Source organism: Cannabis sativa, chromosome 9 (genome assembly GCF_029168945.1).
Source record: "Cannabis sativa cultivar Pink pepper isolate KNU-18-1 chromosome 9, ASM2916894v1, whole genome shotgun sequence".
NCBI lineage: Eukaryota > Viridiplantae > Streptophyta > Magnoliopsida > Rosales > Cannabaceae > Cannabis > Cannabis sativa.
In genome coordinates this window covers 2,850,889-2,878,640 of record NC_083609.1, presented here as the reverse complement: position 1 = coordinate 2,878,640, position 27,752 = coordinate 2,850,889, and the positions used below count along the sequence as shown (strand labels likewise).

At 35.3% G+C, this 27,752-nt stretch overlaps 4 protein-coding genes across 7 annotated transcripts; 2 read left to right on the top strand and 2 right to left on the bottom strand.

Moving 5' to 3' along the window:
- Window positions 1–429: 429 nt before the first annotated feature.
- Window positions 430–12,930, top strand: LOC115723230 (DNA mismatch repair protein MSH1, mitochondrial). 3 transcript variants are annotated; one of them, XM_030652662.2, is made up of 22 exons: window positions 430–756; window positions 1,265–1,400; window positions 1,484–1,581; window positions 2,358–2,433; window positions 2,569–2,688; window positions 3,032–3,079; window positions 3,652–3,716; window positions 4,364–4,449; window positions 4,712–4,876; window positions 5,710–5,819; window positions 5,907–6,012; window positions 6,106–6,181; window positions 6,370–6,428; window positions 7,319–7,386; window positions 7,495–7,668; window positions 7,910–8,116; window positions 8,750–9,006; window positions 9,089–9,232; window positions 10,035–10,092; window positions 11,010–11,309; window positions 11,575–12,303; window positions 12,416–12,930. In XM_030652662.2, exons 1-22 carry the CDS (start codon window positions 638–640, stop codon window positions 12,641–12,643), a joined length of 3,429 nt encoding a protein of 1,142 aa, XP_030508522.2. In that variant the 5' UTR covers window positions 430–637; the 3' UTR covers window positions 12,644–12,930. The 3 variants fall into 3 exon arrangements, with proteins under 3 accessions (XP_030508522.2, XP_030508523.2, XP_030508524.2); XM_030652663.2 differs by having other exon boundaries at window positions 465–756; window positions 1,268–1,400; XM_030652664.2 differs by lacking the exons at window positions 430–756; window positions 1,265–1,400; window positions 1,484–1,581; window positions 2,358–2,433 and having other exon boundaries at window positions 2,596–2,688; window positions 4,357–4,449.
- Window positions 12,931–17,656: 4,726 nt separating this feature from the next.
- LOC115723467 (uncharacterized) lies at window positions 17,657–20,673 on the top strand. The gene is made up of 7 exons (XM_030652959.2): window positions 17,657–18,446; window positions 18,528–18,597; window positions 19,167–19,222; window positions 19,357–19,432; window positions 19,553–19,589; window positions 20,090–20,204; window positions 20,287–20,673. The coding sequence occupies exons 1-7, from the start codon at window positions 18,145–18,147 to the stop codon at window positions 20,501–20,503; spliced, it is 873 nt and encodes a 290-aa protein (XP_030508819.2). The 5' UTR covers window positions 17,657–18,144; the 3' UTR covers window positions 20,504–20,673.
- On the bottom strand, window positions 20,639–22,263 carry LOC115722664 (uncharacterized). The gene is made up of 2 exons (XM_030651927.2): window positions 21,571–22,263; window positions 20,639–21,084 (listed from the first exon to the last, which is right to left on the bottom strand). Exons 1-2 carry the CDS (start codon window positions 22,002–22,004, stop codon window positions 20,928–20,930), a joined length of 591 nt encoding a protein of 196 aa, XP_030507787.2. The 5' UTR covers window positions 22,005–22,263; the 3' UTR covers window positions 20,639–20,927.
- A 134-nt stretch (window positions 22,264–22,397) lies between these two features.
- On the bottom strand, window positions 22,398–27,520 carry LOC115723466 (glutamyl-tRNA(Gln) amidotransferase subunit B, chloroplastic/mitochondrial). Of its 2 annotated transcripts, none has more exons than XM_030652958.2 (10): window positions 27,225–27,520; window positions 25,768–26,437; window positions 25,193–25,402; window positions 24,252–24,392; window positions 23,933–24,136; window positions 23,614–23,811; window positions 23,353–23,421; window positions 23,025–23,141; window positions 22,819–22,910; window positions 22,398–22,720 (listed from the first exon to the last, which is right to left on the bottom strand). In XM_030652958.2, exons 2-9 carry the CDS (start codon window positions 26,395–26,397, stop codon window positions 22,830–22,832), a joined length of 1,650 nt encoding a protein of 549 aa, XP_030508818.1. In that variant the 5' UTR covers window positions 26,398–26,437; window positions 27,225–27,520; the 3' UTR covers window positions 22,398–22,720; window positions 22,819–22,829. The 2 variants fall into 2 exon arrangements, with proteins under 2 accessions (XP_030508818.1, XP_030508817.1); XM_030652957.2 differs by having other exon boundaries at window positions 22,398–22,910; window positions 27,225–27,283; window positions 27,364–27,515.
- Between the last annotated feature and the right edge of the window lie 232 nt (window positions 27,521–27,752).

The following is a 27,752-nucleotide window of genomic DNA, read 5'->3' as shown; positions in this document are numbered from 1 at the left end:
AATATATAATAATAATATATTATTATTTTATTAATATTAAAGTTAAAAGAATAAGATAATTAGTTTTTGAACAATTAATTTGTATGTTTATAGTTGTAAAATGTAGAATAATGTGTTTATAGAATAAATTGTATCATATATTTTTTTTTTAAAAAAGTTTGGTTTGGGCGGTTTAAATCGACCAAACCGAGGTTCAAAAAGGTCGGTTTTAAGATAGGTTCTAGATTGGTTGGTCGGTTTTCGAATTGCACCAATCCAAATCGAAAATCAAATTCTGAATTTTTATTTAAAAAAAAAACCGACCAAAGCCACCGATATTCAGTTCTAATCTGCACAAAGTAATTCATTTTTTCTTAAAAAAAAATTCTCTTTTACCCAAAAAAAAAAAAGAAGAAAAATAAAAGGACAAAATCTTCTCTTATCGAGTTCGTACAAAGCACACGAGTGAGGAGTAAATTGTCTTTTTCTTCTCTTTTGTCTAGCTCTGACTCTGGCTCTGGTTCTGGCGGGAAGAGAGGTTAGCATCAACTTAGCACAGAGCTCAGAAGAAGAAACTCATAAACCCTAGACAAACCTTGCTCTGCTCAACAACATATTCTCCATCCATGTGAATCAATCTCCTCGATTCATCAACAACATGTATTGGATGGCCACGCGAAACGTCGTCGTTTCTTCTCCTCGTTGGCGCTCGCTCGCTCTGCTTCTTCGTTTTCATCCTTCTCGTTACAGCTCCTTCACTCCCTCCCCAGTCGCCCTGTAATCTCTCTCTCTTTCTTTGCTTTGTTTTGTTGAAGCTGACTGAGTTTACCGTGTGCATTTTTGTTTACTTTTATGCTTGATTATGCCAGTTTTCTTCTGTTTGTTTTGATGGAAAATGTCATCTTTTTTATAAAAATTGTAGTGAGAATTGTGTTAAATATTGTCCAATTTTGAGTTTTGGTTTGCTGGTATTGAGTTTCAAAATTTGATGGGGTCTTTTAATTTTCCACCAGACTATTTTTGTTTGGATATTGAATTGCAGAAACGATGGAACTTAAGTTAAATCCTTGTCGTGCTCAATGTTATACGAATGTAGTTTGTTTCCCTTTGTAGAAAAAGCAATAGTATTCTCCTTTTGATTAGATTAGAGAGGGGTGCCTTAGTTACCTATGATATAGAATAACAGTTTCATTTGTAATTGATTGCTTCCTTCAGTTGCATATTCATTGTTGCTAACTCAAATTTAACTTCTAACATTACTTGGTCTTGGTACAAACAACAAAAGAAGAGCATTTGGGAAGATTTCTTGTTTCAAAGATCAAAAGGTTTTGAGACGAGGTGCAAGAACCGTGAAGAAAGTTAAGCCTTTGGACAGTGTTCTGAGTGAAAAGGAGCTTTCTAATATACTTTGGTGGAAGGAGGTATGTTAGCTTTACATCTTTTGTGCATTGAAAATTTAGAGAGCTAACTGTTAGGTCTTCTAATAGGCATTCTTTAATCGCAGAGGATGGAAGATTGCAGAAAGCCTTCAACTGTTCAGCTAATTAAAAGGCTTGAGTATTCCAATTTGCTAGGCTTGGATGTTAGCTTGAAAAATGGGAAGTGAGTTCTTTGTCTATCTAAATAATATTTTTATGTCTTGGAATCCTGCCATCTTTTGGGTGCTTCGAAAAAACAAAATGTAAAGACGGAAGATTTTTAAAAAAGTTGAGGATGCTGAAAATTTGGTTTGTTACCACTAGGAAGTAAGGTTCCACTTTCATTGATTTTATATTATGATCTTATTTTGGAAAATGTGTCTTGTATTTTTCATTCTTTAGGTGGTATAGGTATTGGAAGTCTTCTCTTCTCTAAACTTTTATTTGATAATATTTCATTGTTTCTGAACTATAAAAAAAATTTAAAATAAGTCATGTAATTGTCTATTTGTTGTATTGTCATTAAAATGAAATACATTGACCATCAATTAAGTTAAACCTTGCATTGTCATTTTATTGACAGTTGTTTCATAAGAAATATATACAGAAATACATTTGAAGTGGTTAAAAAGGTGAGTTGGTCAAGCAATTGCTCTTATAGGTGTGTTGCATCTGATTTAAGAGAAATTTTCTTATTATATTTTCTGTTATCCTCGATTTGTGCTGTCCCTGTGAATTTCTATACTTAGTTTTCATCATTTCTTTGCTTAATCTTATCTTCTCTGAAAGAACTGGATTTTTTTTTGCCTGTAGTACAAACAACGGTATTCAACCAGCCAACTATATCCTCTATTAAGATGTTTTTCTGTGACTGTGAAAAGTAACCTCCCCTGTTTCTTAAATCATCGTAGAGCTAATTTCCTTGTTTATAAATCACTAATAAGAAATGTATTGCCTTAGTTTGAAAGAGGGGTCACTCAACTGGGAGATCTTGCAGTTCAAGTCAAAGTTTCCACGTGAGGTTTTGCTCTGCAGAGTATGTATTGTCTTTTTTGCCATATTGTTGGTGGAAGTTTTTTTAATTTGTCTCACGTCACTGCGAATCTGTGTGATTTGTGGAAGTCTAACTTTTTTCATTCAGTGATGGGTGCATAATTATTTTTTTGAATAGGTTGGTGAATTCTATGAAGCACTCGGGATAGATGCCTGTGTCTTGGTTGAATATGCTGGTTTGAATCCTTTTGGAGGTCTTCGTTCAGATAGTATTCCAAGAGCTGGTTGCCCTGTTGTGGTAATTAAATTTATTTAATATGCATCTTGTGTTTATTTTATTGCGATTATAGGTTTATCCTAAATGGTTTGTAACCATTTGATCATAACATTTGCAGTATGTTATATATTTAGGAAATGATTAGTTGAGAGACTTCTTCAATAGTTTGGTATATCAAGATTGTTTTTAGTCTTTGCAATTTTGTTTTTCCACAATGACTCCTTTCTTGTGTACCAACTACCAAGTTCAACCATTAAACCCAAAATAAATATACTTTTTACATGTTAAGTTTTTTTACAGTGAATTCCTTACATCTATTTCCTTATTCCTTAACTCTGTTTCTTTCAATGCAATGTATTTGCAGAACCTGCGACAAACATTGGATGACCTGACACGTAATGGGTATTCAGTGGTAGGGTAACATGTTATGCGGTTATTCTTACTTCTTCTATGAAAATGTTGGCATACTTAATATAACCACCCATAAGTTTTTGCCGTACATGTTCTTTCTCTTGTTGTCCCTTGTCATTCCTAGGTCCCATGAATGGTTTTTTTCCCCTTCTATGAACTAGACCTTTTTTAATGTGACTTGTACTAAGAAGACTTTAAAATTCTTGCGAAGTAGTCTTTCTCAAGTCTCAACTAAGCTTAACCACACTCAACACTATACTAAGTCCATGCAAAAAGGATTTTTGCAAAGTATTTTAAAAAATAAATTTTTCATTGAAGTTTACTTTTAAAAGTTTTTAAGTGTTTTTTATTTCCTTTTCTATATATATATTTCATGTCGACACCATACTCATCCATGCAGTAGCATATTTTGGGGGATGTGAGTACTTAACTGAGCATACAATACGGATTCTCTGATCTTTGATGTTATGATGTTCTACATCTTGTAGATTCTGTTCATCTTCCTTCCATGCATGCATAGCTATTTCAAATGAATTGAATATTTGCTGAGTGCTATTGCTTTGGTCATTGTAGTGCATAGTTGAAGAAGTTCAGGGTCCAGCAAATGCTCGTTCTCGGAAAAATCGTTTCATATCTGGGTATCTTTATTTTCTTAAAAAAGTATATACTTGCATGGTCCATACTCAATAACATGCAGTTTTATGCTTTACATTAATTGAACTTATTGATGTTGTTGTAGAAGGGATTTAGTAGTAAAATTGATTAGTTAGAAGAAATTGATAAAAAGATTATTGAACTCAGAAGCTGGTTAGGTGTAAATCTATAGAAGATTCCATTTTATATGTACATGATGTGTCATAGTTAACAGGCAGTCACACTTTTGAAAAAATTGAAAAGAGCATTGTTCTGTGGACACACATGCATATGTCATCTTTGATATAGAAACCTCCTGTCACGATTTCTTCAAACAATTTTCCATGTCACAAACCCGATTTGTTTTCTGCAAATTTGAAATATTTCTAATATCATGTAGTGCATATTTTTTTGCTCTCTCTTTCTTAGTTGCTTAGATAGTTTCATAGTCTCAAGCAGTCCATACTTTTTTATAATCCTAATTAGTTAAGTTTTGTTAAGTAAAGGTGCACATATTAATATTCAATTTTTCAATCTGCTGTCCAAATTTTTCAACTGACTTTTGTTGTTCATTATGCTTGATGTGCATCAAGCAATTTTCAAATGGTAGACGTGTATATCTTGCTTCTGACTTATTTTCTTAAGCATGCAGGCATGCACATCCTGGTAGTCCCTATGTCTTTGGACTAGTTGGTCTTGATCATGATCTTGACTTTCCGGAACCAATGCCTGTTGTTGGTATGACTTAAACACATTATTACAAAATGCATTTGTTTTGGAAGATATTATGCTTAAATTAATAATTTTTTTTTTGTTCCATGTTGATTTTATTTCCTTTGTATACAAATCATTTATGCCCCTGTCTCCTGGTGTTTTTATGAAGTCAAATTGCTTTCTTTGTCACATACGTTGCTTCATTTCATCAGAGGAAATAATTTTATTTAACATCAATTAAAAGGGATTCTGATTGATTAGATAATAAACTATACTGTCATTTTAGGTATATCTCGTTCTGCCAGAGGATATTGCATAAATTTAGTATTAGAGACTATGAAAACATACTCATCTGAAGATGGTTTGACTGAGGAGGCCTTGGTTACCAAGCTTCGTACGTGTCGGTGCCATCATTTATTTCTGCACACATCATTGAGGCACAATTCATCAGGTTTGTTCAAACTTCTTAACTAATTGCCAAACATGCATCTTTATGACAATTGTACGAAATGTTGCATAATGTACCGTGATAAAATGAAGTCTTTTCACAATTTCTGCAATGAAAAATCAAGCTTCTCTTTGTTTCAATGACACAACTCACTACTTTAACTAGTTCATTAGTTGTCTACATATCTAGCTGCTATATGGCCTAGTAATAGGTTACATAAAGCTCCACGAGGATATAATTTCTTGTTCTATTAAAAGCTTGCCCTCACAAGGGCGGTTACCTACAGTGCTCGTGATTATGCATGGGCTTTAGGGCATTAATCTCAATGTATTTTAGATATCTAGCTTCAATATGTTGATGCCCCTTCGATTTGCAGTTTGTTATTTGGCTGCATAGAATCTTGGGTGATGTGACATGATTGATAAACAATTAGGTCAGGTCATAGTCACACACTTGAGAAGAAGGGAAAGAGCAGAATATTAAATATTTAAGGGCTAAATCAAAGCTATAAAAACCATGGAGACCCAACATCTAATCTAACATTTAGTGTTTGAAGGTTTACATAAATTTTGTTTGTTCATAACCAAGAGGGGTAGCTCGAACGATCAAGCATTTGGTTTACTCCTGTAATGTCTGCGGTTTGAGTCCCTCCTTGACACGTACATGGAAATTGTTGTAATGTTTTTCTTCGCAAATATTGTAGGGTTAGGCGGGGAGCCTAATTAAAAAAAAAATGTCATCTGTAATTTTTGCTATAATTTTCTTACTTCTACTGTAGTCATATTAACATGTAATTGATGTTCATGTTTTTATTCTCCTCTTTTGCTCCTTTGCAGGCACTTGTCGTTGGGGAGAATATGGTGAGGGAGGCCTACTATGGGGAGAATGTGTTGCTAGACATTTTGAATGGTTTGATGGCAATCCTGTGACTGACCTCTTGTCTAAGGTTCATATTTGTGGCATGTTGTTGTTTATCATAACTTTCAGTGTCATTTTATGTTTTGGATGTTATGGTCATTCCATGAACTTTTAGGTGAAGGAACTTTATGGTCTTGATGATGAAGTTACATTTAGGAATGTCACTATTTCTTCGGAAAATAGGCCCCGGCCTTTGACCCTTGGAACAGCAACTCAGATTGGTTGGTTTTGTTTCATAACGTACCACATATACACATTTAAGAATCCTGATAAAATAATGTGTCAAACAATCCTAATTGGTTTTGTTCTCTCAGGTGCCATTCCGACCGAGGGAATACCTTGTTTGTTGAAGGTGTTACTTCCATCAAATTGTACAGGTCTACCACTGATGTGAGTATTCATTATTCATGTTCCTCTCTTTAAGAATGGTATTGTTGAAAAGGTCACTATAGCTCGAATAGTATGTTAAACATTTTCCAAAAGCTCTCACATTGTATCTGTTTTTTCCTCCCACCTCTTTTTTCTGTTGAGCACCACAATGTTTTGCTTGCTTATTTGTTATTCTTTTATTGTTTCAGTTATGTTAGAGATCTTCTTCTCAATCCTCCTGCATATGACATTGCATTCACTATTCAAGGTGAGCAGTGACTATTTTTAAATTGATTCATTCTCTGGTTGCAATTTCATATGCATTTTGTTTGCCAATGCTACTCATTAGACCTTTAAATTTACTTGTGAATCACAAAACTACTAATTTTATTTGCTTGTTAATGTGAAGCAAGATTTTTCTCTAGTTTTGTTTCGCATGTCACAATCTAAATGGCACTGTGGCTTAATGATGTCTCCATGTCAAGTCTCTCTTCCTGTCATTCTCATACTGAATACAAAAGATTGATGATAAGGCAAATTGAAAAGATTAACCTTTATGGCTAAAGTAGTAACTAGTGGTCTTTGAAACCACTATAGGTTTCAGGTTAATAATGTTTATAGTAATAGTTAATGAAAGACTGGAAAACACTGCTATAGTTTCAATGTAATTGTTTTGTTTGTTTTTCTTTTTTATTATTTTGAGCCTTGCCTTTGTTACCACGGTTTTCCTCCGCCACAAGTGAGGGCTTTCAATAAATTCAAGTGTGGGCCAGTCTAAGACTAGTGGTTCCCCTCTCTCTCTCTCTCTCTCTCTCTCTCTCTCTCTCTCTCTCTTTGTTGTTTCCTTAAATTATTTTGTTGTTATTATGCGCCAAGAGGGTAATGAGCTTTTCAAGGCTCAGATTTAAGCCACACTAGGCCCTTCAATATGCTTGATGTTATTCTAAGATCATCTTAACATAACATTGTCATAAATCTGTTTAAAAAATTACTTGTCACTAATGCTTTTAAATGTTTGCATTATTCTTATGGTAAGTTGACATGTATTGCATCTCACGGTGAAGATTTTCATACTTTTTACTTCATGATTTTTCATTGGAATGTCGTACTATTTTCAAATTTTAATATTTTTCTAATTTATATAATTTACTTGAGCAGCAACTTGCAAACTTATGAGCACTGTCACCTGCTCAATTCCTGAGTTCACTTGTGTTTCACCTGCAAAGGTAATCTTTTAAATTAGATTCCTAGAAAGTAAAAATAACAACTTACATTACAACACTCTGTATTTCTATTTTTGGCATCTAAATCTTAAGTTTTTGTTTGTTGAGCAGCTTGTGAAGCTACTTGAATTAAGGGAGGCCAATCATATCGAGTTCTGTAGGATTAAAAACGTAGTTGATGAAGTATTGCACATGCACAAAAATTCAGAGCTCAATGAAATCTTAAAGTTGTTGATGGATCCTACATGGGTGGCCACCGGATTGAAAATTGACTTTGAAACATTAGTGAGTGGTGTATTAAGTTCTGTTCAATACTTGTTGACAAAGGAAGAAAGCATGATTGCATCACATCATAGTAAATTTATAGATTTTGTAATTTGTATCAGCCGCCTAACGTTTCAACTTAGATTAAATGTATTAGTACTTGCTGAAAAAAATTATGCTTTGAATATATTTATCTCTGTAACTTTAGTTCCAGGTTTAATTTTCATGCACGCCATGAAATTGTAAGATTTTTTTTTTCCAGATTGATAATTGTAAATGGGCTTCGGATAAGATTGGTGAAATGATCACTTTAGATGGCGAAATGGATCACAATGAAGGCTACTCTTCTGTTGTTCCTAATGATTTCTTTGAGGACATGGAGTCCTCATGGAAATGTCGTGTCAAGAGGATCCATATAGAGGAGGAATTTGCGGAAGTGGAAAGGGCTGCTGAGGCTTTAATTCTAGCTGTGAGTCTTTAGAGTTTAATTTCACCTGTTACAGTTTATCTCAATGATTTATGCAAATGCAATGTACCTTAAATTGCATTTGTTTTTTTAAACAATAATCATCCACCTTACTTAAGCATTTATAAAGACTAGAAGTTTCATGTGCTCCCTTTCAGGACAAATTTCACTTAGAGTTATTAGTTGTAAACGAAATAGGAAGGCTGCTTGAAAAATTGGACTTTATTGTTTTATATCTAACAGGATTTCAACTTTATTTATAGACATAGTGTTAGATAACAATCCCTGAATATGATTAGAACCTACAAGAGAGATAAGCCAAAAATAAGGAAAACATCCAGTAGATTTGTATCATACAACTAGCCCTAATAATGAAACTTCATGGAAGTCCCTAGACAGTGGTATTAACATCCCATGATTTATCTGATTTTCTACATTAATTACTTTGAAACTTCATGGAAGTCCCTGGACAGTGGTGTTGTTTTTAAATTCAGGTGAACTTTTTGTTGGGTTTTTTTTTAAAAAAATATATATGGCTTTATGAAATATGCATTTTCCAGTCTAAAAAATTATTTGAGTGTTGTGTTAAGGTCGTGTTTTTCACTTTCCTTAATCTGTCTGCTCAATTTTTGGCAGGTTACTGAAGCTTTCATGCCCATCATTACAAGAATAAAGGCTACCACAGCCCCACTTGGTGGCCCAAAGGGGGAAATATTATATGCTAGGGAGCATGAGGCTGTTTGGTTTAAGGGTAAACGGTTTTCGCCTGCTATATGGGCTGGTACCCCTGGGGAGGAACAGATTAAAAATCTTAAACCAGCTTTAGATTCCAAAGGCAGAAAGGTTGGAGAAGAGTGGTTTACTACAATAAGGGTTGAGGATGCTTTAACAAGGTGTTTTTTGTGTGCCTTAATTAAGCTTCTCTAATTGTTTTTCAAACATACAATTATATGGTAAATATTTTTTCTCCCTTAGGTACCACGAAGCAGGTGCCAAGGCTAAAGCAAGGGTCTTGGAATTGTTGAGGACACTTTCTTCTGAATTGCAAGCAAAAACCAATATTCTAGTGTTTTCTTCGATGCTTCTAGTTATAGCAAAGGCATTATTTTCTCATGTGAGGTTAGTTGTCTCATAATTTAATAAGCTCTTCAATGCTGTTCAATTACATGGCGGAAGAGGTTTAGTGTAGTCTTTTATTGTCATGTCCAATCATTGGTTCATGTGTTTACAATAGGTATGTTAAATGGTGGCTTAAAATAACTGACTAGTCTCATTTTGTCTTTTTAGTTTTTGGATAGTCAAATTGGCTTCAATTACACTACAAAAACTTAAATAAATATAGAAATCCTAATTCTTAGTTGACAAAATAATAACAAAAGTACCACAACCTACAAAAGTTGCAATAATACACTAAGGTGGTGTTTGGTTGGAGGTAATGAAATGGAATGAAATGGAAAGGAAACAATTTTCATTTCATTCCTTTGTTTGGTTGCATTTTAAAGTATTGGAATTGGAATGCTCTTTCCACCATTTTAGTGGAATGACTATTTCATTTTAAAAAGAAAGGAATGACCATTCCAATGTAACAAGAAAAAAAATTTAATTATTTTTTTATCAATTTTTTTTATGCATTTTAAATTTTATTCCATTCTATTCCTATTCCTATTCCTATATTTTCATTCCTCCCAACCAAACGCCTCCTAAGAGTTCAGTCAATTAAGACATATTAGCCACCAAAAATAAGAAATGTTTGTCCTATGTATTTAATTTGTATCTTAGATGCTTTTCTTTAGCTTGTGAATTTTGTAGTTTGCCATCTTTCTGTTGTAAAATATTCAGTGTTTGACCATTAACAGAAACAATGCTACTTCAATAATTATCTTTCAGACTCCTCAACTGTTGCATTATTGATATCTTGCAGTGAAGGCAGAAGAAGGCAGTGGGTTTTTCCAATGCTTATCGAGTCCTCTAAATCTAAGGTAGTACCTTTGTATTCTTACTCTAATTAATACTACAAATGGCAAAAAAAAAAAAACGGAGAGAAAAGGATAGTATAATGCTAATGCTCTAACTGCCGAATCGCTGAACTATTTCCCCTGCCTGGTGTGAAGTAAATGTTTCTTTCTGAAAACTGTCAAATAATTTTTAAGTAGAATTTCTTCTGATGTAGGATTTTCAATATCATGCAAATAATTTTGGATAATTTAGCCGTGGGGGATATTGAAACTAAGTTTGGAAGTTCAGCTGAATCAGTAAGTTAATGAAGTTGGTTTATGTTTCACTTAAATAAAAAGGAGGAACACTGAAATTCGGGATGCTTGTGAAATGTAATTTGTCAGCCATGTATAAACTGCTTCTCTGTGTTTGAGGAGGTTGAGCTTCCTAATATTATTGCTCTAAGAGTGTGGACCCACTGGTGTTATCCTATGGTCTACAGTTGCTGAAGTAGGCACTACATATTTTTGTTATAATGGTTTTACTTCATGAATTATTGACAGATTTTCTCAAATTTAAGCTAATATATTGTTGCCCTTGTCCTAGCGAGAATTTGCGTCTGTTCTTGTGTAAGTCCATATAGATTGAATTTTCATTTTCTTGCGGCATTGTTAAAGATACTGCCACCTACACAGTACGTTCATCAACTTGTCCATGTTATATTAAAATGTCTGTCAGTTTAGGCCAGTCTGGGGAAGTTAGAAGACTATATCACTAATACAATAATGGACTAGAATATTTGATGTCTCGATTACCTTTAGCTGGAGCACCTTGTTGTTTTCATATTGTTTTTATCTGATATTTTAAGCATCCTAATATGTAAGATATATTATCTAATATCATATTAACTATGTTATTAAATTGTTTTGACATCTCATGTGTATTAAGGAATTGAATGCAGGATGTAGAATCTTTCAATGGAACAGATGGGATGAAACTAGTTGGTCTATCACCATACTGGTTTGAGGTTGCAGAAGGTAGTGCTGTAAATAATACTGTTGATATGCAGTCACTATTTCTTTTGACTGGACCAAATGGTGGGGGTAAATCAAGTTTACTTCGATCAATTTGTGCTGCTGCATTGCTTGGAACATGTGGATTCATGGTGCCTGCAGAGTCAGCTTTAATTCCTCATTTTGATTCAATTATGCTTCACATGAAATCTTACGATAGTCCAGCTGATGGAAAGAGTTCATTTCAGGTATCTTTACATGCTTCTTTCCACTGACATTGCTATAAGATGTTCATTAATGGCAGTTACAATTCCGATCCCCAGTATATGAAAATCTTCGTCTCTTCATTTTGTTTAACCTTTGAACATTCATTGGTAGGCACAATAGCTTGTAGTTCTCAGCTTGTTTGTAAGAAATTGCAGTAGATCTGAAATTTCAGTGTAACTTAAACACCGATTGTTTTTGCTACTATCACTAACAATGGCATTCATTACCTCATTTTCTATATATCAGGTGGAGATGTCAGAGATTCGATCTATTATTGCTTCTACCAGTAAAAGAAGTCTCGTGCTTATAGATGAAATTTGCCGAGGAACAGAAACAGCAAAGGGGACTTGTATTGCCGGTAGCATTGTTGAAACTCTTGATAAAATAGGTTGTCTTGGAATTGTATCCACTCATTTGCACGGGATATTTAGTTTGCCACTCAATGCAAAGAACACTGTGTTTAAAGCAATGGGATCTGTAAATGTTAACGGCCAAACAAAACCGACTTGGAAATTGCTAGACGGGATTTGTAGAGAAAGCCTTGCATTTGAGACAGCTAAGAGAGAAGGAATTTCTGAAAGAATAATTCAAAGAGCTGAAGAGCTTTATAATTCAGTTTATGCAGAAGAAGGGATTCCAGGGGAAAATGACACCGAAATACAACACTTGTGTTCTTATGAAAGTTTGAATGGTTCTGACAGACCCGATTTTCAATCAAATAACTCTGGAAGAAAAGATTCTGAAAGGAGCAGGTCACTAAATCAAATGGAAGTCTTACAGAAGGAAGTTGAGACAAATGTAATTATGATATGTCAAAAGAAGCTGATAGAGCTCCACAAGAAAGAAAAGATACCCGAACTTAGCGAAATCCATTGTGTTCCGGTTGGTCCTAGGGAACAACCACCTCCTTCTACTGTAGGTGCTTCTTGTGTCTATGTGATGCTCAGGCCTGATAAAAAACTATATGTGGGACAGGTATTCTTCCAATGAACTAATCTATTTATTTACCTCATTTGTACCATTGTCATTATACTGTTATGCTAATTTGAAAAACAAATTTCCATGTTCATCATTGCCATTACCACAGACCGATGATTTGGAGGGACGAATCCGTACCCACCGCTCAAAGGACGGGATGCAAAAGGCCAGATTCCTTTATTTCACAGTCCCGGGAAAGAGTCTAGCCTGCCAACTTGAGACCCTTCTCATCAATCAGCTTCCTAACCAAGGATTAAATCTCACTAATATTGCTGATGGCAAACATAGGAATTTTGGTACTTCCACTCCTTCACCGGAGAGTATCACTGTTTGTTAAAGAAAAACTCGTCAGACTCGTCACGCATCTCCGATTTCGGTTTAATCTTTTCTACACTAATCAGTGAAGACAGTGGAATGGTTTGTGCTCTCCCTCCCAAATTTATGTATATGATTGTAATTTTTGCTGAAAAAATGTGGCTCTAATTTGAACAAGCAGTGGCTGCAGCAATTTTGGTTTTTGTTAACTGTTGCTCCATTGTTTCTGATTCTCCATTGTCAAACCTCAGTAGGTAGGTAGACAGATTGAAATTGTTTAGATGTATATGTTATGGAATGTTAATTATAGACAATTTCTTATTTAATCAAGTTTTTCCTAAGAAATGCAATGTGTTTGCTGTGTCTTTTTATCTATATTTACTTTTTAACTTTATGCTTAAGCAAGACACTGAGATAAAAATGAAAATTACTGTTAAACTCAGCCAAATTTTTATAAAATGAAAAAAAAGAAATATAATATTACAACAAAATAAGAAAATTCAATATATAGTTAAATAAGGCGTGCGTAGGAACTTGCTTCTCTCTCGATGAAGAAGTAGGTTACTTGAAAGCTTGCGTATCGATCTAGAATCGAGGAGCCCCCTTCAAACCAGGAAGCTACGATTACTAATGTGGAACATGAGGGAATTGTGATGCTTGAGATAAATTTGATTTTGTAGATGCTTGAGAATAAGGAACTGATAGAACAATCAGTTTTGAAGTAATTCGGAAAGTCAGTGAGTGGTAGATTGAAGAGCTCTGAAAAAGATGTGCCCAATTCAAACTAGGTTGAGGATGCTGAGAAGGAAGATTTCCAATCTTCAGCTTAAAAGTATTGGGTGAAGTTCAGAGAACAACAAATTAGTGCGGGTAAAGTTGAAGAAGGCTAAAGTTGATGACATGATGACTCTAGATTGTTCCATGGTTGACATTATTACTGTTGTACTATCACAGAAGGGAGAATTCTAGTGGTGTGGATAAGGCAATTAGTTCAGCTGAGTTAATTGACTCCACAACTTGGCTTCCTCAAAATAAGGTGGATTCTCTTAAGAGCTTAGGCTCTAAATATACCTAGTCTAATAAGTAGGATGGTGGGAAAACGATTTACTCAAAGATTTATCATCTTTTTTCTAATGAAGATTGGGTGGATGAAATGCCTAATGATGAGGTTGATTTCCAGTGGGATGTGAACTCAAACCATTGGTATTGCCTCATTAAAAGTCATAGGCATGGAAATTCGAAAACTAAACCTTTAAGGTTTTTCAATCTCTAGATTGCTCACAGTAAATTCAAAGAGGTTGTTATGACTAACTTTAATAAACCTATTGTTGAGAGAGGGTTACAAGGTTTTTTAAGAAACTACTTCAACTCAAGCATGTTTTAAAAGCCATCAACAAGAATGAGATTGGAGATGTTGAGCAGGGGTTTATCAAGCTAAAAGAGAGTATCAACTTGCTCTTACTAGAGCTCAGGCTTCTCCAATTGATGCCTCAGTCCAGGAGGCTGAAAAGCATGCTGTTGCTAGGTATCAAATTCATGTTGCTATGTTAATAAGTTTTTTAATTCAGCTTAGCAAAGTTACATGGCTGTAGAAGGTAGATAACAACAATTTGTATTTCCACACTTGTATTAAAAAGGAGAGAGTAGAATTGAATTGTCTCGTTTCAGAATGAGCAGAGGAAAGTTATAGATGATTATAATGATGTTATTCAACATTTTTTGGACTATTTCAACGGATTCATGGGAAGTTTCAGTTCAGCAACAAAGCCTATTAAATTCTCATTGTATTGATGTTAGGCCTTGTCTTGATATTGAGATGTAATTGTGGTTGATCAGAAAGATTAACAAAGAAGATATAAAAAAAAAAGGCTTTGTTTAGCATTCTTGGCACAAAAGTCTAGGGGCCGATGGCTACAATTCAAAGTTCTATAAGGCAATGTGGCAATAAATAGGAGATGAAATTTCAGAGGCCATCCTCGATTTCTTTAACATTGGGAAAATTTCTTTCGAGTTTAATGAATCAGTGATAGCTTTGGTGCCAAAAATTGAGATGCCTTGTAGAGCGGTGGATTACAGACCAATGTGTGTTGTAACACTTTGTATAAGTGCATTTCTAAAATGATTTGCAGTAGGCTTGCTTAAGCTCTTCCTATTTTAATCGGTCAAAATCAGGGTGCATTTGTCAAGGGGAAATCTCTTGCTCATAAAATCCTCATTTTTCAAGACTTGATGACTTATAACAGAAAAAATACCTCCTCGAGGTGTGCTTTGAAGATAGATCTAAGCAAAGCCTATGATAAAGTAGATTGATGTTTTTTGGAGAAACTTTTAGTGTGTTTGCATTTTCCTACCAGGTTCATTCATTAAGTCAGGGTGTGTCTTTGTGGTACTTCTTATGTTTTAATGATGAATGGTAGATTGCAAGGGAGTTTCCAGGGTGCAAAGGGTATTCGACAAGGAGATCCAATCTCCCCTTACTGTTTGTTTTGGTCATGGAGTACCTTACTCGAATCCTTCAGCATGGGGCTCTTCAACATGATTTTAAATTCCACCCTCAGTGCCAAAATCTGAAGATAATTAACCTATGCTTTGCATATGATCTCATCATCTTCTGTAAAGCTAATCGAGGGTATGTTACTCATGTTAAGAAGATTTTTGGTGAATTTTATGGTAGCACAGGATTGAAAGCTAATCTCAGCAAATCCCAGGTGTACTTTAGGGGAGTTTCAATTGTTGACAAGGCTATGTTGCTTCAGGTGTTACAGTTTGAAGAGAAAATTTTTCCTCTTAAATACCTTGGGGTCCCTATGAGGCCTACAAAATAGAAAGCGGAAGATTGTGGGATTATTCTCAAGAGATAAAGCTTAGTCTTCACACCTGGGCAAGGAGGCATCTCTCCTATGCAGGGAGATCCCAACTCATTAACCCAGTGCTCTTTGGGTTGCAGAATTATTGGATGAATATATTCTTGTTTCCTCAAAGCATTGTGAAAGATAGACAAGTTATGCATGTGGTTCCTTTGAGGCAATAATGGTACGAAGAGTGATTTTCACCTAACCTCTTGGACTACAGTGTGCTTACCTAAAGTATATGTGGGGTTGAAGTTTGGTGAAGGAGCTAAGTGGAATAAGGCAATGCTTGCTAAATATATTTGAGCCATAAGTCACCAACATGAGACTTTATGGGTCAAATGAATAAACAATGTGTACTTCAAAGGCTAAAGCATTTGGAGATACCAATTTAAGGTAGATAAAAGCTGGTATTGATGCAAATTATGCCACATTCGAGATACTTTTCTCAACAAGATATTGATAATGCTAGCTGCAATGGGAAGCTCATAATTGATTTGCTTTACAGGAGCTTTATTAACCAAGAAAAGATCAGGTATCAACATTTTGTGTGGAACAAGATGAGTGTGCCAAAGCATCGATTTATTTGTTGGCAGATTGTGAATGACAAGTTATTAGCCTGTGATCATCTGCAATGGGTGCTTATGCAACTTGATAGTTACCTTTGCCCGGTCTGTGAGAAGGCTGATGAGAACCATTCTCACCTACTTTTCAACTGTGATTTCTCTCAACAAGTTGTTATCCAGATTCATGCTTGGATGGGCTGCAATTGGCCCTTGTTGTACAGAGATTGGACCTCCTGGATTGAAGATATGAACAAGAATGTCAAGGCAAAACTTGTTGCAACTGTTTTTTCAGCAATAGTTTACTACATTTGGCATAATAGGAATGCATATTTTTATTTAATATTACTCTTATAGTATGAATGTGATTGTTTTATGCTGACCACCAAACTTACTAATAGAATGGCGACCAAAATTATGGTCTAGTAAGGAATTTATGGTGGATAGTTAAAAAGGTAATAAGGGTATTATCTTAAGGCCTGGGATAGGTTATGTCTCCCTAAAGCAAGGGGGAATCGGGTTTTCGTAAGACCTTGAAGATGTATTAAGCGTTTTTGGCCAAATGGGGATGGAACTTGATCACTGGGCATCAATCGCTTTGTTGTGATATTTTAAGGGCCAAGTACTTGAGAGGGAAATATTTCCTCAATTGTTCTTATAAGGGATCTGATTCTTGGTTTTGGAAGAATGTGATGAAATCGAAAGATATTTTAAAGAAAGGCGCTTGCAAAATGATAGTTGATGGTCAAAATACTCATGCATGGAAAGACCCATGGGTTTGTCAGCGTCGCGTTTTCACCCCATATCTACTGAGGGTTTTCATTTTGTGGCAAGTCTCCTGTTTGATCCTAGTACCGTTTCCACCATCCTTAAGAGTGGGAGACCTAGTGGACAGGGAAGGGACTACTGGATTTGGACTAAAGAATTCAATGGTCAGTTCATTACCAAATCTGCGTATATGATCCAAGCGTTAGACCGTGCAACTCATTGTGATGTTGCCCCTTCCTTATGAAACAGGTTGTGGAGGAATATAATTCTCGAGCGACATAAAATTCTGTGGTGGAGTATATTTTCTAATATGCTCCCCATCTGCATGATTCTTGAACATCGTATGGCTATTAAAGATAATGTGTGCCCTATTTGTGGGGAAGACACAATTTGTCCCAGGCCTTGAGGTGGACCCCGTGGTTACCTTTGTTGGATCCCCACCGAAAATCACAAACTATTCCATCAATTCTAGTCGCAAGTCGGTTCGAGAGTTTGGTAGTTTGCATGGAGTACACCGGCATAGCCAGTCCCACTGATTTGATAAGGGTGGCTCGCCCAGCTTTAGAGAGAGTTGTCGCTTTCCACCGTTGCAACTTATTGGAAAGCTTGTTCATGATGAAATTAAAATCAGCATCTTTTTGTCTAGTACGGAGGAAGGCCCAGGTACCTTACATTCATCTCTGGAACACTGATTCCAATGGCCCCTCTAATTCCCCTTTTAACCCCATCAATCGTGTTCTTACTAAAATAATTGGAATTTTAACCTTGTAAACTTCATGACCCGACTAAGAATAGAACTTTTCCATTTGGCTTCCTCAATTATGAACTTTAAATAAAAAAGTTTCATTTCAAATTGTGTTGTGAGTGTTTTGTCAGAGTTCGTATACAGTATAATTCAAAAAGAAAAAAAAAAAAGTATATACATATATGAGGATATGCAGCAAAAGATATAAAAATAATAATTGGAACAACGTTATTACCTGTTACCATTTACCAAACATGGCATGAAGTAGTAGTCAGATAAATCCACAAATTTTTCATTTCATTTAAGAAGAAAAAAGTGATTGAATGCCTAAACCCAGATGAAATCAAGCACCTTTACAACCAAATCCATGCTCTGAGGTTATGATTGTTCGGAGATTTGAACCAGTACAGAAACCCCAGCACTAAAAAACTAATTTTGATAAAGAAATCAAGCACCTTTAGAACCAAATCGATTGTCACGGGCCAAAAGACCGACCCGACCCGCACCTTTAATATACACACTTCACTTGGGATTCAGAGCGAGACGTAATTGTGATGTGAGTGTGAGTGGTGGCGTTGAATTGAAGAAGATCGATTGAATGGACATTGTAGAAGAGGAGGTTGAGAAGGCCAAGAACGAGTGGGATGAGACTTTCGCTAAGTTGGTCAACCAAATTAAGGCAATCGAGAACTATGGAAAATCAAAATCGATTGAACAAGACAGTAATCTTACTACGACCAAAGATTCTCTTCCCAGGATGAATGGGGTTGCTCAAGATTGTTTGGCATTGCTTAATTCCCTGCAATTCAAGCTTGATCTACTCGCTCCTCAGTTGCCCAACGATGATCAGGTTGAATCGGCTAAGGCCTTGCTCGAGTCATGGACGAATCGATCTCAGAGGTAACAAAAATCAAATCTTTTTGTCGAATTCTTAATGGGGTTTGGTGTTAATGAATTTATTTCATTGTCTTTGATTATCAGCTTGAGAGTGAGTTTGAGAAATGCTAATTTGAAAGCCAAGGAAAATATGAGAAAAGCTGCTCAGGAAGAGGTAATGAAGTAATGGACATTTTTCTTTTTATCCCTTTTTGCTATATTTTATGCTTTGGTCTTACTTTTTTCATAATGGAATAATGAAGTTTTACCAAACATGTATGTGTATTAGACTCGTTTCTTATGGATGGTGTTACTCAATTTTGATGTATCAATTAGAATTTAACTCAATTAGGATTTCCTCTTCATTTTTTTAGGCTGACATTGTTTGGTTTTATCAATCTCTATGAGATCCTCAATTTGTATTAAATTAGAATTATTGTAAGACAATAGTACTAGTTTACTTTTCAATTTCCGCGTCCCTAATTCATGTTCACAGTACACCCTATAAGATTTCTCGTGAATTAACATCACTTATGGTGAATATTAAACTAGTTTGGATGGATATTTTTTCATCATTTTCTTCATGATGTACTCAATTTTGATTATTTTCAATAAAGTGGTCATTGTTTTTTTTAAACCCATGAAGCTTAGGAATTGTTAGATGTTGCTATAGTTCTTTATATATGATTTTCTTTGATAAATATATTTTGAATAAAAAGAAAATGATTCAATGTGATATTGCAGAGAGAATTACTTCTAGGTGGAGGAGAAGAGTCTACAATCCGCAGACGCAACCTACAGTATGTTTATGTTTATGTTATTCGAAATATGTATATATATATACTTCTCCTGAAATGGCTTTCATTCATTCATTATTTTGATATGTATTCTTTATGATTATGATGTAAAAATTGTTTTTGTACTTGTCTTCCAGAACTAAAGCAGGTATGACATCTGCTGCAGAAAGCATCACAGAGAGCCTTCGTCGAACTCGTCAACTGATGGTTCAGGTCTAGTAAATGCTCCTTCCCATTTTTTAGTTCTTAGTGTTCCATTATTCTAAGTCATATAAGATATTGGGTGGGATGTGTTGGAACAGATTTTCTGAGTTAATTTCTTTGTTTATATAGGAGGTTGAAAGAACTGCAAGTACACTGATGACTACTGGTGAGTTTGTCTAATTTCAAGATTAGGTGTAAATTTCTTCTCTGCCATGCATTGCAGCCTATCTGTTTGGATATTTTCGGTTTGGATTTTGTATGGCCTTCGATACTTTAATAAACTCAGGGGAACAAGAATCTATATGAGCAAATATTGAGATGTTTGCATAGTTAGAGAAAAGAAGGAAAAGAACCATTGCTGAAAATTGTTTTGTGTGATTAGCTTTTACATCTCACCGCCTCTTTCATGATTAACGAGCTTGTACGTGTATGGTCTAGAATTAGCCGCTCAACAATTTCATTTGGACATAGTAGTGTTTCATATCCAGTCTTACAGATTTTACCAGATACATAGTATCATCTATGTTATAGGGTTCTCAGTTTGAGGGATTTCCATGCTTATATTTTGATTCATTCATGACTCAACGTAGATTTACACAAAATATGTTTTCGATTAGTTGCATTGCCTTTAAATTAAAACTATGAATGTGGTGGTGGGTTGTTCAGATGAATCAACTGGAGTACTGTTGAAGGCTGAAAGTGAGTACAAGGGCCACCGGTCATTGTTGATGAGAACCAGAAACTTACTCTCCACGATGCAGAGGCAAGATGTCATGGACAGGTACAGAAAGAGAAAACTCTCAAATTCCTAATGACTACTATCTATATCTGTCAAAAACTCATGATTAATTCTATCTGAACAGGATGATAATTGCTTTGGGATTTTTCTTATTCTCTTGTGCCGTTCTATATGTTGTCTCAAAGCGTATGGGGTTACTGAAGTTGCAAAGGACAGTTACTGCTGCTATTAAGGCTGGTATGGTTCGACAAGCAGCGAACGGACCAAGAGCTGTGGTCGATGATAATGTTGTTAATATATTGGACGATCCATTAGAAAGAGTTATTCGTGATGAGCTCTGAAAATCAGTACTTTTTCCTTTAAATAGTTTCAATGTTCTATATGTGGTGTGATAACAATAGGCACACAATCTTATATTTTTCCTTGTGTTTACCATTTTCTTTTAGGGAAGTTCTCATTCGTATTTAAAAGTGATAAAAGTCAGAAAAAAGAAAAGGGAAGTTCTCATTTCTACTGCTAGCATATATTTTGATGACATTTTCTAGTGGTTAAGAGCCAATCGTGTTCAAACATGCACACGTTTAGTACTTGGAAATGAGAAATATCATCATATGGTTCACTCTATGACCAGAGAAAGTGGTAGACTTGATCAACCTCATAACGATACGATCAGTGAACCAGCTTGAGTCGATTTTGACCTGCATCTGATGTCTCAAGAAGACTCGCAAGCTTGAGAACAAACCAAGCCCGAGTTAGGTTGGCGTGTTAGGCTAACAGCCAGAAGTTCTTCTGAGTTTTGGAGTTGAGAAGATATCCTCCATTTTGGCCCTTCTTCTGCACTGCAACACAGGTGAAATTGCTATTCTCAATCAAGTATTCTGCTGTGTCTATACCTCTCATTGATCCTCCTGATCGCTTATATCTGCATACACAGAATTATGTTTGGAATTAAGTACCAAAGACTGTTCAAATTTCATTGTAGCATTATTAGTTATAGTTGGTATTTACTTGACTCGATGCTTTTCGCGGACTGCATTCCGAAGAAAAATCATGCTATCAAAAAGAAGGCAAATGATTCAAGCATGGAAAAAGAGCAGAGGAAAATCAGGGAAATTTTTGTCAAAAATGGTATTGCAAAAGTTGCCATTGAAGCCTATTCAGGTTTAGCGGTTCAGAATCTGAATTTCCAATGTTTTACAAACTTTTACACAAACTATCTGGTTTACAATGTTAGGCTCATTCTTGTGTATTCCATGGTTGAATTCTCTCTCTAGTTTCAAGATTTTTTTAGATAATCTTATGTCATAAAACTTGGGCAATCAAAAGCTCATATAATGAGTCAAGTTTATAAACTACATTTCACCATCGTAAAGAAAAAATGCAATGTAATGAGCTTGAAAAAACTCACCCCAAAATGGCTGAGGAGAAACTCCGGCGTTGTCCTATGACAAGAATGTCGACCCCCATAGCTTTAGCTTGTGAGAGAATGGTGGATGCCCTCTCTTTGCCTTCGATCGGTGATCTCTCAACACGTACACGTATTTTAGGTTGCGCAAGTTTGCAAGCATACCTCATTTCATCGAGGAAATCAACCTCGTTCGAGCCACCCTCCATGCCTATAGTAGAGGAGGCAGAGATGGAGTTAACCGGTAGGTTAGGCCACTTAAGGAGCGTGGACAGTGTGTTTCGCCATGAACATGGATTTTCCACGTGGAGAAGGATCAACTCATCTTCCTCGAGAACTGCATGAGATAGGGCATATTGGAGCGCACCTGCAGACTCTCTCGTTGGATCAGCCACTACCATTACCCTACGTGCTGATCCGTCTCCCATGGCAACCATGAATAGCTAGAAATCCGCCTCTACCTCTAGTGTTGCCCTCAAGAACACCAGGAGGAGGATTTTGGAATGGAAGATGGAAATGGACATAAAATGTGAATTGGTCATTACATGTTTGTGTTTGTCCATAATAGAAAACTGTATCAACAGCTACCCTTTGATGTGTGATTCACATGTATATGCTTTTTGGGGGTTCTATGCTATATTTAGGGGAAGATGTTTTTCTGGCTCATTCCTTGAGATTTGGTCAATTGCCAAATGGAAATTAGCTTCCTTTTAGGACAAAAACCCCTATTAATTTGCAAGATAAAACAGTAACATTGGGCCTTAAGACATTTTATTTTACCTTATTTCTCAATTCAACATGCTAATTTGAATACAAAATATGTAACAAAATTTTGCCAAGAACTCCATTATCAAATTGTATTGAAAATATGGTACCCTTTCCACAGATTTTGTTCTTGATGACAATGAATATCAAGTCAATTATAAATTACAAAAAGATGAATATGAAGCTACAATTTAATTACAACTCATCTCAATTGTTAGCCAAAGCTTACAATCAATAACACTATTATTAAATCCTAAACAAAAAAAACTTCACTCTTAAATTCAAGAGCAAGAGGTTTCAACATGCTTCTACCAGAAATGAGCAAGAAAATTCATTCACGTGCAGCGATCGTTTGGTTTACAGGTCTCAGCCAGCTCGGTGTTGAGGCCTTAGTGAAGTTAATAATCACTTAGCTTAGAAAAGATCCATGAAAAGCCATGCAACTAAACTAGGGAACAAGATTTGTCTATATCATGTAAAAACTACCTTCATTTTCATCAACTCTTGGCATTTAATTTCTCAAGCAGGATCTTGTTCAGAATCCCGGGATTTGCTTTACCTTTAGACATTTTCATGATCTGCACATAAGGCAAGTTGTTCCTAACTAACTATAACTCATAAATGTATAAACTTTATTGTAAAAGGCAAATGGAAAATATGTAAAGGTAAGTTAAACACGAAATCTATAGTACCTGTCCAGCGAAAAATCCTTGTAACTTGGTCTTCCCGCCACGATATTGCTCCAGCTGTTTTGGATTCTCCGAAAGCACCGTGTCCACCATTTTCTCAATCTCGGCAGGGTCTACAATCTGTCATGTAACGATCGTTAAGTTTCTAAACTTTCTCCTTTAGGTACATAACTGCAATGTTATAACTAATAACCTTTCATTGAAAAAAAAACCCTTTGTTTATTATACACTCCTGTAGAATCATACACTCCTGAACTTTCAGCATCTAATGCATAGATTAGTGCTCCTACTTAAGTACATATGATCTCCAAAAACAAATAGATTAACTTACCTGAACTAAATCCTTTTCTTTTATGATTCCCTTCACTGTCCCGCCTTTTGCCAGAAGCTCAAACAATATCTGCAAATTATTATTGTAAGAAGTCAGAACAACAATAATATAATGCCAAAGCAACTCTAAGGTCTTCTTCCTTTTGGTTTGGTTAGGCAAATTAATATGGCACTACCCTGCAAACAAGACTCGTTATCATCCACATGAGAGGAGTTAAGGAGAGAAGAAATTTGTAAATAGAAATGAAATTACGCGCTTTACCTCTTTTCCGATTTTCCCACTGATAGTCCCACTTTTTATTGAACCAATCAACTCAGACAACTCTTGGGGAGTAATTTTAATCTCATTAATTGTCAATTTCTCATTTTTCATGTAAGCAGCAATATCACCCATAATCCAGTTGGCAGCAAGTTTCACATCAGAACCCTTTGCAATTGTAGCATCAAAAAAATCTGCAACCTAAACACATAATCAACACTTATAGCCCTTTATCAAAATAAATTACTACAATGTACAACTGAATTGGTGATATAAAGCTTTGAACAGAAACAATCCCATCAAATTCTTTTGGAGGACTCACATTTATGTCATTTGCAAGGAAAAGAACATCTTGCATGCTTAGACCCATCTGTTCATACCTCCGACGTTTCATTTCTGGAAGTTCAGGCAAAGAAGTGTGAATACTATCAACAAATTCTTGGGTGAGACTAACTCCTGGAAGATCTGGTTCTGGGAAATATCGGTAATCAGCAAGTCCTTCCTTTTTCCTCATTGTAACGGTTTTCTGAAATACAAAAGAAAGGTTACAGGAGTGTATATATCAAAACGAAATAAACCATGAAAGCTACATAATTTAATAAGAAAAAGTACTGGTAGAAGTAGCAAGAATTAGCAATGACCTGACCACCTTCTTCCCAGAGACGAGTTTCCTGTACAATTTCATCACCCCGCCCTTGACTGAGAAGAAGTGCCTGCCTTGCAATTTCAAAATCAATTGCCCTGCCCATTGAAGAGAAGGAGTTCAAGTTTTTTATCTCAACCTGCCAATACAAAATGCAATCAGGTATTCAAATCCAAAAAATGTACAACGAAAACTCATCATAAAATTCCACATAAACCTCAGAGCTTCGCTGTGACAATCTACAGAAGACTAATCCAAATTTATCACATAAGCAGTCTATGTCATACATTTCTTTTTCAAATTTGCACAACATATTCTCATGAAAAAAAAAATGATTACCGCAACTCATAATAAGATAACAAGCAATTAAAAAACAGGCGTTCACAGAAATCGTGCGGTTCCATCTCAAAACCAAATAGTGATGAGTGGAGTAGTTCAGGTTCTTATATATGACTCAATATTTTTACATTTAATTCATGTGGGACAATGTTTTTCCAATAGGCGTCATTTCCTGCTTCTTAAGTGATTCTTGAGTTGGCATAATTTGGCATTATGTAATCTAGTTTTTATTCCCACTGCCTAGAAAAGTAAGGAACCAAAATGTTGGTTCTTTCAAACATGGAAAAACTGGTCAGATAGCAGATACAACAATTCAACAATGTAGTATTGTACTTATTTTATAGCAAAAATTATCTTACTATCTAAATATCACTGGGGATCATTAGCGGTGGTCTTTTCAGCAAGTTACAAAAATTCCATGTAAAACTGTTTTGGCCCCTATTTCATTATTTGCATTTTTGGAAATACACAAGTTAAATATGTGATTGGGGAATAAACTTATAGTGATGGATCACTCACTTACATTTCACCTATCAACTTATTGTCTTCTATGTTTTCAGTAGGTTCCAAGTTCTCTAATTCTCAAGAAAGAAATTTTACCTTGGTCCCAAACTCTAATTGCCCAATTGGTCTAATTGAAACATTCACGTCACAACGAAGTGAACCTTCTTGCATATTGCCATTACTAACACCAAGATATCGAACCAAACGCTGTAACTCTGCAGCATATTCTGCGGCCTCAATACCAGTTCTCATATCAGGTTCGGAAACAATCTCAAGCAATGGAACCCCGGCTCTGTTCAAATCAACCTGCAGGTAGAAACAATATTGAAAAGATAGAACAAGAGTGCTTCAGTGCAAAATTTTGGCTAAACTGGTTCCATGTAAATTTACTAGCTCACAATTAAAATGTTCATACAAATTGATCAACTTCCTGACAAAGCAGAAAATTCGAGTTTCAGTCATTTGAATGATCTAAACTACTTCTAATTAAAAAACCAAAGTTCCACAATGAAGGACAATTTTTATTCCCTCTTCTCTAGAGTGCCTATTGCCAAACTGCCTCTTGAGTTTATATATACTAACACTAGAACAGTAGATAATTCAGAAGTAAACAGTTCAGTCTTCAGTAAGAAATATAGAAATATGTAGTGCAAGAGGGGAATAGTAATAACCTGAGAGTAGCTTCCACTTTCTGAATGAAGCAATTTCCCTGCATCTTCTTCCATGTGAACTCTTGTAATGCCAAACTTCCTATGCCCACCACCATACTCCAATGGAAGATCCAAATCAATGTATCCTCCAGTTGCAATTGGTATATCAAACTGAGATATTTGGTACCCTTTTGGCAGGTCTGGATAGAAGTACTGTTTCCTGTCAAACTTGGAGTTTAAAGACAACTTACAATTAAGGGCAAGCCCCACTTTCAATGCACACTCAATAACCTTCGAGTTCAGGACAGGCAAAGCACCAGGAAGACCCATGCAAACTGGGCAAACGCTGGTGTTTGGTGGAGAACCATAGTTGTATGGACAACTGCAAAAGGCTTTGGTGAGAGTAGAGAGCTGGACATGAGTTTCTATCCCTATAACTGCTTCATAGTCTTTGGAGATTTTATCAATGGCTCTAGCATTAGGATGAGATGAAACTTTGATTTGAGCAGGAGGCTTCTCTTGTGTGGCTGATTGGGCTTGTGTGCTTTTCATTGTGCAAAACAAGATCCTATTTTTTCTTCTGAACAATGCTGTTGTTGTATGGTAGCAGAAAGGGAGCATTTGAATGCTCCTGAAAATAGCGGAAGTCATATTCAATTGTTTGTATATAATACTAAGTTGTACAAGTCCTCTGCAAAGCCATTAACACAAGACATAAGAAAGCTCGGTTTTATGAAATTCAAGGCTGAATTCAATACAAATGAGTAAAAAAACGAAAGCCCACATAATACAATCAATCAAAGCACAAAACTTTAAACCATTTAGCCCACACAGAATTGCTTCACATTTAATGCAAAGGTAACTTATTTGTCACTATGAGAATAATTCCAATTCAAATAGAAACACCATAAATTAGATTTTTATTTGGAGGGAAGTTTCTCAATGTCACCAAAAACTTCATCAAACAAGTAATAAATACCATGTGAATATGTAATTCGCATAAAAGAAGCAGAAATTTCTATTCTGGAGGTGTGTGCAATCCCATCGAACCAAAATCAAACAAATATGGAAGTTTCTTTCGCTTCAAATGGAAGAAGATTAAGAACAAAATCTCGGAACCATCTAGACCAGAACAAAGTCCAGTTCTATATTACAACATATTTCTACTATTAACGTTTAAAAGAATCCTTAGAAAGAAGGGGAAAAAAATCATCCCTATAAAAAGAGCTAGAATGCCAATGTAGAATAGAGAGAATGGCTTAGAAAAATCAAACAACCAGATAAAGTTTCAATCTTTTCTTTCTATGTTTCAACAAGAGAACTCAATTTGCATTCAAATCAGTATATTAGCATATTTCAAAACCACTAACTTATCTTCTTCCTTCTAAACTATTTTTCTGAACAAAACACAGGCTGATTTAATTGCATTAACACTCATCAAAGAATATATATCTGTAAAGATAGATGAAAGGCCGTACCTTTGAGTGAAGTAATTCTTTATACTCCTCTCCGATCAGTAAGTGAACGAGGTTAGGCGCTGATGAGTTACTGACAGAAGATTAAGCAATAAAATGGTTGGTGAAAAGAGTGAGAAACCCACCCAAAACAATATCTTACCGTTGGTACGATGTTGTCGCATCTCACCGTCCGCACGCACCTTCGGATTCGGATTCGGATTCGGATTCGGATTTGGATGGGTTGGGTTTCTTGGATTCGATCTGGACGGTTCTCGCGGTATGACCCTTTGGCTCTACCTTCCTCCCTTCTCTTGGATAGATTAAAAGGATTTTTTTTATTGGCATTTTATATAAATAAATGTATGTATAGATTATTTTAATTAATTACAAAAAAAAAACTTATTACCATTTTCTTTTCTGATACATTTTTATACATAATTAGAATTTTTTTTCATTTTTTTTTATAATATATATGGTAATAATTAAATATAAATGTACTTACCATAATTATAATAATAAAATTATTTATTAAAGTTATATACATAATAT

Coding starts and splice junctions, on each gene's coding strand:
- LOC115723466 (XM_030652958.2), bottom strand. CDS start 26,397: ATGACTTCCGCTATTTTCAGGAGCATTCAAATGCTCCCTTTCTGCTAC. Junction 25,403..25,767: donor AAAGTGGAAGCTACTCTCAG/GTTATTACTATT, acceptor TTCTACCTGCAG/GTTGATTTGAACAGAGCCGG. Junction 24,137..24,251: donor TCTGGGAAGAAGGTGGTCAG/GTCATTGCTAAT, acceptor TTTGTATTTCAG/AAAACCGTTACAATGAGGAA.
- LOC115723467 (XM_030652959.2), top strand. CDS start 18,145: ATGGACATTGTAGAAGAGGAGGTTGAGAAGGCCAAGAACGAGTGGGAT. Junction 19,223..19,356: donor ATCCGCAGACGCAACCTACA/GTATGTTTATGT, acceptor CTTGTCTTCCAG/AACTAAAGCAGGTATGACAT. Junction 19,433..19,552: donor CTCGTCAACTGATGGTTCAG/GTCTAGTAAATG, acceptor TTGTTTATATAG/GAGGTTGAAAGAACTGCAAG.
- LOC115722664 (XM_030651927.2), bottom strand. CDS start 22,004: ATGGTTGCCATGGGAGACGGATCAGCACGTAGGGTAATGGTAGTGGCT. Junction 21,085..21,570: donor TTCTCCTCAGCCATTTTGGG/GTGAGTTTTTTC, acceptor CTGTGTATGCAG/ATATAAGCGATCAGGAGGAT.
- LOC115723230 (XM_030652662.2), top strand. CDS start 638: ATGTATTGGATGGCCACGCGAAACGTCGTCGTTTCTTCTCCTCGTTGG. Junction 1,401..1,483: donor ATATACTTTGGTGGAAGGAG/GTATGTTAGCTT, acceptor CTTTAATCGCAG/AGGATGGAAGATTGCAGAAA. Junction 6,182..6,369: donor TGTACAGGTCTACCACTGAT/GTGAGTATTCAT, acceptor TTATTGTTTCAG/TTATGTTAGAGATCTTCTTC.